General features: G+C 42.7%; 3 protein-coding genes across 3 annotated transcripts; 1 reads left to right on the top strand and 2 right to left on the bottom strand.

Moving 5' to 3' along the window:
• Positions 1 to 953: 953 nt before the first annotated feature.
• LOC141838664 (protein IQ-DOMAIN 22-like) lies at positions 954 to 4,110 on the bottom strand. Its single transcript, XM_074726204.1, has 4 exons — positions 3,421 to 4,110; positions 2,466 to 2,660; positions 2,316 to 2,393; positions 954 to 2,218 (listed from the first exon to the last, which is right to left on the bottom strand). The coding sequence occupies exons 1-4, from the start codon at positions 3,859 to 3,861 to the stop codon at positions 1,466 to 1,468; spliced, it is 1,467 nt and encodes a 488-aa protein (XP_074582305.1). The 5' UTR covers positions 3,862 to 4,110; the 3' UTR covers positions 954 to 1,465.
• A 5,289-nt stretch (positions 4,111 to 9,399) lies between these two features.
• LOC141838666 (ethylene-responsive transcription factor ERF024-like) lies at positions 9,400 to 10,225 on the bottom strand. The gene is given in 2 exon segments (XM_074726206.1): positions 9,400 to 9,810; positions 9,812 to 10,225. Coding segments are annotated over 2 exon segments (600 nt in total). The 5' UTR covers positions 10,142 to 10,225; the 3' UTR covers positions 9,400 to 9,540.
• A 1,733-nt stretch (positions 10,226 to 11,958) lies between these two features.
• LOC141838665 (bZIP transcription factor 29-like) lies at positions 11,959 to 13,365 on the top strand. Its single transcript, XM_074726205.1, has 4 exons — positions 11,959 to 12,755; positions 12,842 to 12,974; positions 13,078 to 13,162; positions 13,289 to 13,365. The coding sequence occupies exons 1-4, from the start codon at positions 11,959 to 11,961 to the stop codon at positions 13,363 to 13,365; spliced, it is 1,092 nt and encodes a 363-aa protein (XP_074582306.1).
• Positions 13,366 to 14,206: the final 841 nt, after the last annotated feature.

Genomic DNA, 14,206 nt, shown 5'->3' with positions numbered 1-14,206 from the left:
TGCTTGATCAGATTTGATTCTGACCCCATGAGACCACTTGTTTTTCAAAATGCTCACTAGGCTCGATATGCTCGTGCTACTCGGTTCATTCCATTCCCTTAATTTATTTAGTCTAATGTCATAAATTTTTCAAACTTCCCAAATGTAATACGTTAGGAGTGAGATTTAAATCTTTATTACTAAGGAGTCTATCCCACTTTTTATTGCATCGCACCATAGTCCGAGGGTCTCATTGCTTGCAATATTTTTTTTGGTAATTTAAATATCATACTCTTTGAATTGACTAATCTAAAAGATGATCGACCTCATAAAAAATTTTATTGATCACTCAGAAGTCAGAAAGCACAAATGACGTATCGCTTCTTGCACGGTAGTTTGGGCGATAATAGCAATAATGAAGTAAGAAAAAAGGTGCATGAAAAAATTAGGTGCTGGTGGGAAGCAAGAAGAAGATAAGAAGAGAAGACATTCACATGGTTGAGTAACAAAAAAAAAACAAAAAAGAGAGAGGCATTAAAAAGAAGAAAAAGAATGGTATAAAAAATTCACTAGAAATTAAAACTGCATTTTTTTTAATCTAGAAATCCAAGAATAGTTCCATGATCACGATACAAAGAAAGCATGAATGTAATCTTTATTAAGACGCGAATGCATTCAAAGTTCACATGTCCTTGTTATTTGCTTATATTCATTGATGTGCAAGGTACCTCAGAAAGTTGTGACCTGTCACAATCCAAATGGCTCTCGGAATTCACCTATCTGACAGAATTATCGATTAGTATAATAAACATAATTTAATAAATGAAGAATCATTTTGATTTATGTTTGAAATTAACAAGTTGATGAAGTGGCAGAAAATGGAACCTACCTATTCTTTATCTTCAGGGAACAAGAAAGAAGCTGGAACGATTGATACAAACCATGAGGTTGCTCTTGTCACTTAGGGGCACATGTAATGAACATCTCTTTTGAGATTCTTCTATCTAATTAATAAAGAAACAAATCTCAGCCCAAACGACCTCGAAACCTCAATACACTTACCTTAAATTCAATAAGATTTTTAATAAACAAATTTAAACTAGAAGCAAAATCCTGGGAGAACTGAAGCCTCTGTATCGGAACGTCACGAGCAGGGAGCATCGCCTTGAATTAATGCCTCGATCATAGACAGAACGTCGCATGCACGGCACTCCCCACCGACAGCATTCATTTCCCCAACCTGTTTTGGCACGCCATTTAATTCATGGTTCTTCGAGATCTTCGCTTCGAGTTAACATGAATGAAGCATTGAAGAAAGTAAAGAAGAAGAAGAAGACTAGCATTAGATACATGACAGTCTGTTCCAGTTGCAAGACGTTAATTCGAGTCGTCAGATTCGCTCATTGCAGCATTCGAAGAAACGAGTAGAAATTTAAGAACTAAAAAAACAGCAACACGTAGTATTTCTTCCAGGTTCAGCACCACTTCAAATTCTCAATGGCATTCCTAACCTATCCAACCTCCCTGAACCAGGGTAGGCCTTGTTCGCAAACTTGGCATGCAGGGAAGACGATCTGTGAGCTAATGCACCTGCCGCGGGTTGTCCGTATCCATGAGCCGATGACCTCTTGGTCGAACCTGTTTTTTCCAGCTCAGGACGCTGCTTTGGCGCGCTCTGCGACCGTACTTTGGCCTTGGAAGACTCCGTGTTTGCCATGTAGTTCGGGTAGTCTGAGTAACCACTGAACAAGCTCTGCGTGCACTCGCTCTTTGAAGGTGTGAAGGGACCCTTCCTTGAGTTGCCATGCCTGGATGAGGCGGAGAAGAACTGCGGGCTTTCGCCGTAGTCCATGATCTCGACAGGGAACATCAAGGAGCCGAGGCATTGGTGTACGTCCACAGAGGCTGGGCTAGGGACGGAGTGTTGGACGCTGGAGTGCTTTGATGGCGACTCCGCTGCAGTAGTGAAGCTATGGCTGTTGTGATCTGGAGTTAAGTTGGAGAATTGGTGCTGATGATGCTTCTTGTGGCCGGAATGTTGCGGCTTGCCGGGGTCTACTTCCAAGATCTTGGCATTTTTCTCATCGTCCGTCGACACGAAACTTCCTGCCTTCCGGACCGCTTCTCGGCTGTCCCAATACCTCTCCTCCATCCATCGATCCAGCCAGTTCCATGCGGCAGTAGTGCTTGCTCTGTCAGAATCAACCGTTTCCATTCGAGTGGACTTGGAGGAACTCCTCTGCATGTGCATCAAACAAGCATGAACGAAAACGAACTTAAAAATCGACTTGTAAATGATTAATGAGTAGGATTCAACACACATGACTAAAATTTACCTTCAGAGTGCAAGGATTATCAGATTTGGTACCATTTGCTCGAACAGCTTGTTCATACGCATCGACAGGTGGAAGGCCCTATTCAGAATGAAGTGTTAGCAATGAGTCTCTCTGTATGCTTCGCGGTCGGAGAGAAACAAATCAACTTACAGCATGAGTTCGAGGGCGTTTGTCACTTGCACTAGTCTCAGAGCCGATGGCTCGGGATGCCCGTGCTCGAGCTTGAACCCGCACCAGTGCCTGCATGCATCGCAGTGTTTCAGCCGCCTGTTTCCTAACAATGTTGCCTCTGACCAACGCCTGAAGCTTCACCAGCCCCCTCAATGCCTTCAGTGCTCTTCTCGCCTTCACGAAATACCACTCAGTCACTCACCAGTTGCAATTGCTATTTCGTTAAGCAAAGAGTAACGAAGTAAATGCGTGGTAAAAGGAGTAATGATCTATAGCCTTTGGGAACCAATTCTCGAACTAGTTTCTATATCTTAGGCTGTGGTCCGTAGGATTCACGGAGTCGAGTGGACATTTCTAACACGAGAAAGCGCCATCTTTTTTGTGGGCGTTTCACTAGCAACAAATGAGAGCAAAAGGACAAGCTAGAAAAGGAATGAGAAGGAAGCAGAGAGGAAGACTGTGGATCTATGACCAGAGAGAGATACGTCCATTAATGCCGCATCATCACCGCGTCTCGTCTTCTAACTTCTTGGTAGAATGTAGAGATGTACACTGCGTCGAGGAATTGATTCAAGCCAGTTAATTGAATGATGTAACGGGAAGGAAGGGAGATGGCAAGAAGGTAAAGGGAAGCGGTAGTATAGGGCCTACAATCTGCAAAGATGGCAACTTTGAGATGACAGGGGCGATTGGAACCACGCAGCTCCAACGGGTGTGGCACAGAAACTTCCAAAGGATTGATTGTTGTGTTTCACCGACTTAAATCTGGTAAAAAGTTGAATCTGGATGTTCATCATGGCCAATCCATGCTTCATATCAAGCTTGGCAGTTAAGAAAATTAAGGATATAAAATGAAGAACAAATTTGGTTATGTTTCTAGCTTGAATTTGGAGCTATTTTCACTGTTTTTTTTTTTTTGAAGGAAGAAGCTAACCAGATAACCGCGAAATGCGGACTGGATCTTGATCGCCGCCGCCTCCTGCTTCCCAGCGGCGATACCCGCCGCCGTGTGTCCGCTGCTGGTCAGCCTCACCACCACGGCAGCCGCCTGCGCAGCGGCCACCGCTGCTTCCGCCACCACCGCCGTGGCCGCCGCGACGGCGATCGCCCGCTTATTCTGATTCTCCTCGTCCATCACCACCCGTTCGTACGGCAGTCGCCTCTCTCTATACGATCCTTTCCGTTCCTCGGATACCGCCGGCGACGGAGGCTCTCCCCGTTTCTGCTGCTGCTGCTGCAGCTGCGGCCGCTCCTTCTCCCGGAAGGACTTGCCGAAGCCCCATCTGCGCTTCTCCTTGTGCTCCGCCGGGAGCTCGCCGACGCCGCTCTTCTTCCCGCCGAGAAGTCCCCGCAACCACCTGGTGGCGCGCCCCATCCACTCACTGCTCCGTCGCCCGCGGTGACTCCCCCATTCCTCACTCAAACCCGCAACTAAGACCACCAAAGAGCGGGAAACCAACCCCAAAGCCGCAGCAAGCAAGGAAACCGCAACTAAGGCAGCCAAAGAGCGGTAAACCAGCCCCCAAGCCCCAGCAAGGAAAAGGAAGCTGAGACTGGAAGAGAAAACGCGTACGAAACACGGAGTCAAAGAGAAGAGACTACTGCTGGCTGCTCCAAGGGGCCATCGCCTCGGCCCTATTTATATACAATTATTCGTAATTACACCTGATTCCCTTCACAATTCACTCTATTCCATTCCATTCCATTCCGTTCTATAGTAAATTTTGTAGTAAAAAATAATAACGTGATGGTGGTGGTACCAAAATTCATGATGTGGCAAGGCTACCCCGTGAAAGTACGGGGACGTCCCTGCCTGCCTGCCTGGACCTGATCTGACCTGCTGATACACGACTCCATCGCTTGGTTTTTCTCCGCTGTGTCGGCAGTACCACTGCACTCAGCTGAGCTGAGCTGAGCGCGGCCCGGTCGCTGCTTCGCCTCCTCGCCTATGGCATCACCTTCACGTGAGCAGTGCAGCAAGCGGAGGAATTCCCGGTTTGCTCTGCAGACTCGATCAGCTCTGGTTTTGTCTCTGTCTGTGGTTGAAAAAAGGTGTGGATTCAGTGAGGCGTGGGCAGGCGATTCGCTCCTTGGCTTGGCTTCGGTTAACGAGCTAGTCTGTGTGGACGGGCGTTTGGCTGGATAGTTTGTTCTGCAGCTCCGAGTAATGTCAGCTTAATGTCGCGGTGTGCAGTGGTATGTATATAATTCCCCTTTAACTGCTGCTGAGGTTTGCTTAGTTGGTCCAAGGGTTTCTACAAAACAAATGATCTCAGACATAGTTAATTGCCACAAGGTGCAAGTGTAAAAGTTACCATTAGGTTCAAGGTTGAAGAGGAAGGAGGATGGCTGCATTTAAGACCTCCAAACCTTCAGTTCTGTTCTGCACCCATGCCAACACAACTGGATCAAACCTTCAGTTAAATGCATTAAATGTGAGATAGTGGCCGTTATTCATATTTAATGGACCTCCATCATCACCAAAGCCTGCAAGCATCATATATATCAAATGCAAGGGTGGGTGGTGGGTTTAATAATTAGTATATGATTGTGATCACGAGTGGAAAGGCATATAAAGGTTCAGGTCTTAGTTGTCACCTGGCAACAATGGTAAATACAAGATCGTGATATTTGTAGGCAGAGTGTTCTCTGACATTTAAGTGACAACGCACAGGGCATTTTTGTGGCATGAAACAAAAAACATTGAAAAAGTGTTTCTTGGTCCATTGTGTAGATATTCAAGATGACCTTCCCATTAGCACTGGAATGAAACATTTTAACTCGGTTGAATAATGGTTTTGGCTTGAGTTTCTGATTAAGATTCATTTTTTGCCTTTATTTTCTTGTTTGAGTATAATTATCTGTGTTCATTCCCATAACAGGGCACGTGGTTTGCTATTAATGCATTGGGTTTCCCTGTAGCATCGGTCACTAGACACGAACAGTGAGCGAATGATAAAGGCAAGGTATTTTTGCTCCTACTGGATCTCCAATTGCCTTGAAAGCCCGTATGGTCAAACTGTGAGATCAACCCATTGAATTAGATCATAGAATTGACTACAGCAAAGCAATTGTACATCCACTGTGGGTGGCCTTGAATAAAAGTTAGCAAAGGAGCAGTTGAACAGTGCTGTCTTTATCGCTACATTCATTTGGAATACCTCCTCTTGTGGCAAGAGAAAGACAGAACTAGTTGCAGTGGTGGCCTTGTGAATGGGAATGAAAAAGAAACAGGAAGAAAAACAGAGAAAAGTCATAGGAAGAAGGAAAGTAGAATCGAAGGGAGAAAATTAATAAGAAAAGAGTTTTAGAGGCAAACAAGCTTTTAATAAGAAGTTTGGTGCTGCTGAAAGTTAAAAGAACAGAACATGAAGAGTTCAACAGGGCTGGAAGGAGAAGGAAGAGAAAGGGAAAAGGGATTTCAACTTAAAGGAGGATAAGGATGCCAAGTGAGAGATCAAGAAGAAGACCAAGTGATAGTTTAACCCACTAATGGAGTGAACTCTTAAAATTAATTATATATACTTTCTCCAGACATCGGTTAAGTACTTAAAATGTGTATGGATCTATCTTGGCATTCTAATAAGTATATTTTCAATTATTTCAGATGTGTATGTAAACATACTCTTAAAATATGTATGTCTTTTCTTCCATATCTTTGAGATAGTGATTTTTTGTCACATAGCTGCATTGTATGCTGCTGAAGGCAATAGCTTGTTTCTCTACCATCTTCCAAACCAGAACGATACGTCCTCCCCTACCTTGAATCTCAGTCTATAAGCAACAAAATCCCCATATGTATTTAATCTTCTCAAGTGAGTTTCGTTGAATTATTTATACATCACAATGGTTTTCCATCATGCCTTCTCCATCGGGTCAGCTAATCTCCACCACCAAGAGCATAGACAGTAAGGTAAGTTTGTGGTTTTCCATATTTACAAAGCCTAGGGCCACCTCCTGTCTTTGTGTTGGGTACTATTTGTATTGCATATATACAGCAAGAATAGCTCTTCCTTGTCATTGAAACTTCCTTCTCATCTTCTCAGTGGCCTTAGCTTGATCACCTAGATGGGTATTAAGTAGCTAGACATCCCTACACTATTTATCAGTACTGTTAGTCTACTACCCAGCCCACCCAATTGATGGCATCATAGTCTTCCAGTCTGTTTGATACTTTGTCAACTGTAGCTTTTAAATGTAGTACTTCATCTTGTCTTCTAATTGCCAGTTGAAAAGGTAACTCATTGGGAATTCCTAGCTTGTGCAACTAAAGATCTTACAGTTATATAGCAGAACACCTTGTCTTCCTCTCAGCTTAAGTACGACAAACTTATTTCCCATATATAGTTGAGTTTTATACCAGTACTGAATGAGAAACAGCTAGGATAACCTTTGCATGTTTTCGTTCCTTCTCATCAGTCTTCATCAAAACTATAGTGTCACATGCCCTTGATGTCTAAACTAAAGCTCAACCTCACTCACCATTGATCACACCATTGCATCTAGTGGGAAAAAGCCCAAGAATTTCAATACGGCTATCAAGTTGTCCTAATTAATTAAGCATCCCAAAATAATCTTTTTCATTAATCCAATTTTATCATGAGTACATCCTTTCCCTCCTTATTGTACCAGTTAACAATTTCATTAATTGTATAAAACTAACAACCCTTAATGCTTGTACAATTTCAAACCACTGAGGGTTACTAGGGAAGGTGTTCCTCAGTAAAGTCTCTCCATATCGACCATTGAGTGGATTACATATATATTTCAGCACCCATGAATTAAGCCCTTGTACACTCATTTACATCAGTTATCAAAACCTCATCCCTGTTACTTTCCTTGATACTTGCTTGTGATCGATCTCCTTCCTTGTGCCGGAAAAATGAAGTGTTTTTCATGTCCTCGTGGGAGAGGAAAGAAATTAAGACGTGCGTACGTGCATACTGACACACAGCATGTCCACGTGTCTGTCGTCTCTTAATTAACATGGACCGCGATCTATATATAGATATGTACGTGTGAACTAATAATAAGCGCAGCAGCAGCTTTCAGAATCCGACCATTATATCTCCACAGGAGCCTTTCGGTCTGTGAGTGGTACTGCGAATTGCGGCGCCGACTTCCAACCACCGCCGCTGTGGCTCCCGCAGCATCCGCCCCACCTCTCCATGACATGATGCATGCCATCTAGCTCCCTCTTTAGTACTCTTTAACTAAGCTTCCTGGAACCAGCTTAATTAGTTTACAATGGCAACGTGGAACTGCATGCATCTGTTAATTAACTCATTACACAATGAGCACCAGGCACCATCCAATAAAAAATTCAGCCAACATTAATTCTTAATCAATAATTAAAGGTGCTCTTTATACAGTTATATATATGATACATTGAATCAGGGAGTCAAATGATGCGTGCAGACGTGGATATAATATTGATGTTGGTTTCATAAGTTGGTCAGCCTGAAACATGGAGATCTTGGAGTAGATTTGATGCATTCTTTTTGTCGTGGCGGCAGACGTGGATCTCTTTCCACCAGGCCCTCGCCCTTTATGAATGTGTGTTCCCTTTCTGGCTTAGCTTCCATTTTCAAGCTTACAACTTACAAGAATCACCTTTTTGTCTGTTGGTTTTTTTTTTCTTTCTCTTTACAAACTAACGCCAGTATTTTTTATTAATTTGACTAGATCAAATGGTTGAATTTTGTTGTAATGATATATATATATATATAGGACAATCATTTTCAATTTTTCTTACCTAGCTAGTTTTTTTTCTCAATTTGAACTGCAAGAATTTTAGCAATCGTTTTTCAGTCATATCACAAATTAATCAATGTGATTGTTTCTCCTTTGTCACAAACGTGTATGTATGGCAGCTGCAAATTAAAAGCTAGCATTGCTTACTAATTGCGTTATTCTTTCTCGGCCATTAATTGTCTTTCGAATTTGTCAGCTATGAGAGTCCTTAAGGCATTTTGAATCTGACCTTAGCAATTGTTCAAACGTTCAATATAATAATCAATCTGCTAGCTCTGTCTTCTTTTATGCCAATTTTATTTTGAAATAAGGATTTGGATAGTTGATTGGCCATTGGATAAACATATATTAATAAATTATATACTCAATCAAAGTTTATAAAATATATTTACACTCTATAAAAAATAATAAATGTTAAATTAATGATATAAAATAATTAATGACTTTATATGATGAACCCTAAATTCTCAAGTGTCTTTGGTTAAATTAAAATGATTAAATATGACTAGTTGAAATTTACACCTAATTGGTAAAGTTTGAAACATAAAATTTTGCCCTCGGGACATAGGTGAGTTGGTTACGACGCAGCAGACTTGCAGAAGAGGGTAAGAGTTCGAATCCTGTCGAAGCCAGGCAATACCCTCCATGCGTCGTAACCACACTTTCTCGATTTACCTTTTCACAGATGGTCGTTGGGCCGCTAAGGTGGCGGATCCACCTTTTTACAGAAGAAACATAAAATTTTAGAACGAACTTTTAAATTATATATCCTCTAGCTAATTAATTGACAAATATTGCAGAGAAACTTCTACAATAGTGATATTCCATGTCTCTTTTCCTTCCTTCTTAATTCATGCGGCTTGTTTGTGTGTGGATCAACCGGGCGATCCCGTCAGGTCAATCACAATCTTTGGGGTGTCAAAAGAAAGAGGATCGAATTTGTATTCTTAAAAAACGGCCGAAATTATAAAATGCTTTATTAATTAATTAATTTTGGATATATATATATATATATATATATTCTAAGCCACATCTTCTTCTAGATCACGTTCTTATTGTTGTGGCTACTGCATCCTCTTATTCTATTTGTTTATATCTGTTTGCTTATAAAGTGGAATTAGTGTAAATATTCAATACTCTGAGAAGAAGAAGAAAAAAATTGTGCAAAAAAAAAAATAATTTGCATAATAGTTAAATACATATATATACTCACCCGATCAAAAATAGAAAACATATATACTTAGATACTTAAATATTACGTCTGACTGACCCATAACTGGTGGTTGATGTGGTCAACTGGTCATGGATAGCTCCACAGAGACTCATCGTCGAACATCCCCGGCGCCTCGTCTGCCGCGTTCGGACTCAGCCTCGGTGGGCTCATCATCATCCCCTCCGCCATGTTCATCAGCAGGCCAGGCATGTCGAACATCTCCTCCTCGTCCATGTACCGCTGGCCTTCTGTCTCGGCCGCCGGCGACCTCTGGCGCAGCGCAGCAGCTGCCGCCGCCGCCTCGGCGGCCGCGGCCCGGATGGACGCAGGCGACAGCGAAGCCGGCGCAGTGCGCGCCCGATATCTCCTCGGGGAAGTTGAGCACCGCGTCCGCGCCTCGCAGCGCGTGCGCCGCCACGTCGTACGCCACGGCCGCCATCTCCGGCGCCGGGTAAGTGCCGAGCCAGATGCGGCTTGCCTTCCCCGGCTCACGTATCTCCGAAACCCACTTGCCGCTCCGCTTTCGGACGCCGCGGAAGCTCCGGCGGCGTGCGTCGCCCTCTCCGTCGTGCTTGATGCCCATGGGCGCGGTCGTCGCACTGGCGGAGCTCGGTTGGTGCTGTAATACTATTCTCAGTGGGGACGACGACACGTGGGGATTTCGCACGTGCGGATAGTAATCATCCATTGGGTTTAGTTAGGTGACGGACGGCAATCCTCACATTTAATTTTATGGGCGGGCTCAAAGTAAGGGGTCGATCTTTGAACTTGTTGGTGGAGGGATGCATGGCTGAAAGATGAAAGATTTAAAGGAGGCCTTGTAAGAAGGTTAAGCGTGGTGATATCGCGGGAATGAGTGCAGTAAGAGCTGGCTTCGGAATAGACGCGGAATAGCGATGATCTAGATCTGCTTGCAATGAGCTGGTTCTCTCAGCTCTTGAGAACGACAGTGGGTGATTAATTAGTATATATATGAATTTAAACGTTACTGCAGGTTTAATTAAATAGAGCATGTGTTATAAAGATCTAGGAACAGCAGCGGTAGTGCTCTGGTGCGTGGATGGATTAGGTCAACATCATTTGCCTGGTGGGAAGGGGGTACGAAGGATCTAAGGTTGACTATCCTGCTGCATTCTTTGAATAGTGATGGCGTTAGATTTGGAATTGTTTGGGGTTTTCATCTAGCAACTCCGATCCTGCAAAGCCTTTGTCCTCTTCCTATCATTCAGCTTGGTAAGGATATACTTTTTTTGCACAGGAAGTCATTCTGCTTCCATGCATGTCATCAATGTCTCCTCCTCCAACTAAGGCTTAAGCATTCAAGAATATGGATCCATAATTTTCATCATCATAATTAATATCATCTTAAAATTATTATTGATGATCTAACTTTTCTCACCCTCATCAAATTCATTCTGACAGTCTGTTATAACTTCTTCTTGCATCTAACAACCCATACTGAAGCCAAGCGTTCCCAGATTACCAAAAAGCTCTCGGGCTAGTTGCAGAGGTTCTTTATCAAAGATTATGATTCCTTTCCTTCCACAGAACCCAAAACCATGCTTGATAGAAGCTCTTGAAAATGGATCGATAACAAGAGATTGACCGAGAACAGAATTTTATCAAAACCACTTATTTGTAATTAAGAATATTGAAGAGTGAAGGAGATAGAGGATTACCTTGTTTCGCCCCTCTTTTATTCCTAAACAACTTCCCCACTTCTCCTTGAATCAGTACTGATGCTTTACCAAAATATAATAGAAGTTCAATTAATTTCATCCGTCTTGTACGCTTTCTCAGAATCTAGCTTCAACATGACAACACTTGCCTTGTGACTATGGCATAAATCAACGACTTCAGCGCCAGCCACAAACAATCTTTAGTATTTCTACCTTGAACAAGAGCATACTGATTCCAGGTACTAGACTTTTAATGACTGACTGTAGTCTGTTAGCTAACACTTATGGAATCAGTTAACAATGGTATTCTCCAGAACAATAAGTCTGAACTTACACACTCTGTTTTTTTTTCAGAAGATCATCAAAAACTTGAGCTTAGGCCATCAGGCCCTAGAGATTTGCTATTTCCAAGCTGACCCAGACTTTGTTGAATCTCTTCTAGGTTGAATTAATGGAGCAGCCAAATTGTGAAGAGTCTGATATTCATAATATAAACTAGCTAAACAGATTTTATTTTTCTGCTAATTCATTATCAGTCAAAGCTCTGATCTGCCCACCTCCCCAAATGCCAAATGGGATGTAGTTAAGGAAGTGAAGAAGAAGGCACGTCGAGCAATGTGAGTTCCACCCCCCTTACGTTGTATAGAATTCAGACGCACGCACGCACCGAGTCCAAGAGCAGAGTGCAAGCACGTTGAAACGAGACGTCCCATCTTCGTAGTCGCCGGCGACGATGCCGCCCAGGGCCCCACACGATGGCTGCCCTTCTTCTAAATACCTCTCTACGTTTTGGGTTTGAAACACTCCAGTCGGGAGGAAATTGACGATGCCACAGCAGCAGCTGCCACCACATCCATCCGTCTCCGACTCTAAACAACTGCCTCCGGCTCCACCGCCGCGTCCTCCTGCCGCTCAGTTATCCCCCTTCGCCGCCTTCCACTCCCACCCTTTCTTCTCCTTCGACTCCTCCCCCGCTGCTTCCCTCTCCGACTCCGTCGTCCCCATGGGCGACCGCCAAAACGCACCCGTCACTACCCTGACGAGTAACGGCTTTCCTCCTCGCAAGGCCCACCGGCGTTCGCAGAGCTGCGACGTCCCATTCGCCTTCCTCCCACCGCCGGCCGTCGGCATGAAGACGGAGAACCGCGAGGACCTCGGAATATTGGACGGCGATGACCTGTTCGACGCCTACATGGACTTGGAAGGTTTCGACGCCCTCAATTCCTCCGAGGACTGTCACAGCAGAGACAGCGGATGCAAGTCCAACGCCGGCGACAGCAGCGACAACGAGGGCGACAGCAATGCCAAGGGATTGCGCGCCTTGGGATCGCTGAATCGGACCGCTGCCGCCGTTCCTGGCTCTGCCACGGCTTCCAGGCATTGCAGGAGTCTTTCGATGGATAGTTTCATGGGGAAGTTTAACTTTGAGGAACCGCCGGCGGAGTTGCCGCTTTCCGGCGGATTAATGGCGACCACTGCTAAAGTCAGCTCTTTGGTCATGAAACCGACCACCTTTAGCTTGGAGTTTGGCAATGGTCAATTTACTGCTCCCGAAATGAAAAAGATCATGGAGAACGAGAAACTCATGGAGATGGCCATGGCGGATCCTAAACGAGTCAAAAGGTTAAATTCCAAATTAATGGTTTTACTCCCAATCCCTGTTAAAATCTTTCACTGACATGAATGCTAAATTGATGCTTAAATGCTAGAATATTAGCCAATCGGCAATCTGCTGCGCGATCAAAGGAGCGAAAGATGAGATACATTGCAGAGTTAGAACATAAGGTGCAGGCATTGCAAACAGAAACCACAACCATATCAGCACAGTTGACATTGTTGCAGGTCGTTTTTTTTTAATTCCTTTTTTTGTTCTCAACACTGATCATGATGTGAAAATTATCTTTTGATACATATTCTTTAAAAAAGACTCTTTGTTGCACTACAGAGAGGCTCAGCAGGGCTTGCAAATCAGAACAATGAGCTCAAGTTTCGACTTCAAGCAATGGAACAACAGGCACAACTAAGAGATGGTAGATTATGTATAAATTATTCAATTGCATCCTGCAAATGGAAAACTAAACGATTTTTGTTTGTTTGTTTGTTTTAATCTACCTGTTCCAAGACATTTGTGGTTCCAACCAATCTTTGTTGTGCAGCTCTAAATGAGGCATTGACTGCAGAGGTTCAGCGGCTAAAACTTGCTGCCACTGGGTTGGCAGATGCTCATGCTTAGTTCATCCACTGCTTCCTGTGTGTTCCTTCCAGCGACAGAGATTTATGTTAACCGGGAAAATTATTGCTGTGGGGTGGATTGTTTTAGGCAAGTTAGAGAAGATTGTTGTTTAGAAAAGTGTATGTTATTCCCAATCTATTTTTTATATTGTCTAAATTTAAGTAGCTGTTGGTCGTTGAGCAGTATATTACATATTGCAACTGTGGCTTCACGCATGATTTCGCAACTAGAACTTATTGAAGATGCTTTATTATTTGTATGTACTCTCTCTTTGATCAATCGATGTGATTTTCTTTTGATTTTTAATACCTATATATATATATATATAATTTATTTATTTATATATTTAAAGAAAAGACACCCTTGCAAGCTTATACCCAACCGACTTTGAATATTAATATGCCAAATATTTATGGGTAATTGAATGCAAGCAAAGAAAATAGAAAAAAGATTGTATAGAAGTGTTTTTTTGTTTGAATTGTAAATGATATTTATGATTTCTAAATTGTTATTCCATGATAATAACTTTGTTAATTTCATAATTATATTTATGTTATCAGGATGACAAACAATATTAGGATTTTTTATATAGTATTTGTATTTCAATTTTAGAATTTAAAGCCGCTATTTGGTTAATTAGAGTGAGTATAATTTTAAACAATAAGGTAAATAACACCCAACTCATGGGATCCCAGCCTTTAAATGCTCACATTTGAGTAAAATAGATTTTGAATCCAAATTCTTGATAATAACTTATGTGAAGGCCTTTACCAACTATGCTACTTAGTACTTCATACAGATTAATTAAAAATTATTTTCATATACAATTTATTAAATATAA

The sequence above is a fragment of the Curcuma longa genome, chromosome 11, assembly GCF_044706935.1.
Source record: "Curcuma longa cultivar G26 ecotype Majalengka, Jawa Barat chromosome 11, ITB_CL_G26_1.1, whole genome shotgun sequence".
Classification (NCBI taxonomy): Eukaryota; Viridiplantae; Streptophyta; class Magnoliopsida; order Zingiberales; family Zingiberaceae; genus Curcuma; species Curcuma longa.
Note: the sequence above shows the minus strand (reverse complement) of the source record. Positions and strands in the feature narration are given on the sequence as shown.

Bases quoted from the DNA above. Each gene is read 5' to 3' on its own strand.
- LOC141838664 (XM_074726204.1), bottom strand. From the start codon at position 3,861: ATGGGGCGCGCCACCAGGTGGTTGCGGGGACTTCTCGGCGGGAAGAAG. The intron at 2,394-2,465 runs GTAAGTTGATTT...CATTCTGAATAG, and splicing joins AACGCCCTCGAACTCATGCT to GGCCTTCCACCTGTCGATGC. The intron at 2,219-2,315 runs GTAAATTTTAGT...ATGCACATGCAG, and splicing joins ATAATCCTTGCACTCTGAAG to AGGAGTTCCTCCAAGTCCAC.
- LOC141838665 (XM_074726205.1), top strand. From the start codon at position 11,959: ATGCCACAGCAGCAGCTGCCACCACATCCATCCGTCTCCGACTCTAAA. The intron at 12,756-12,841 runs GTTAAATTCCAA...CTTAAATGCTAG, and splicing joins GATCCTAAACGAGTCAAAAG to AATATTAGCCAATCGGCAAT. The intron at 12,975-13,077 runs GTCGTTTTTTTT...GTTGCACTACAG, and splicing joins CACAGTTGACATTGTTGCAG to AGAGGCTCAGCAGGGCTTGC.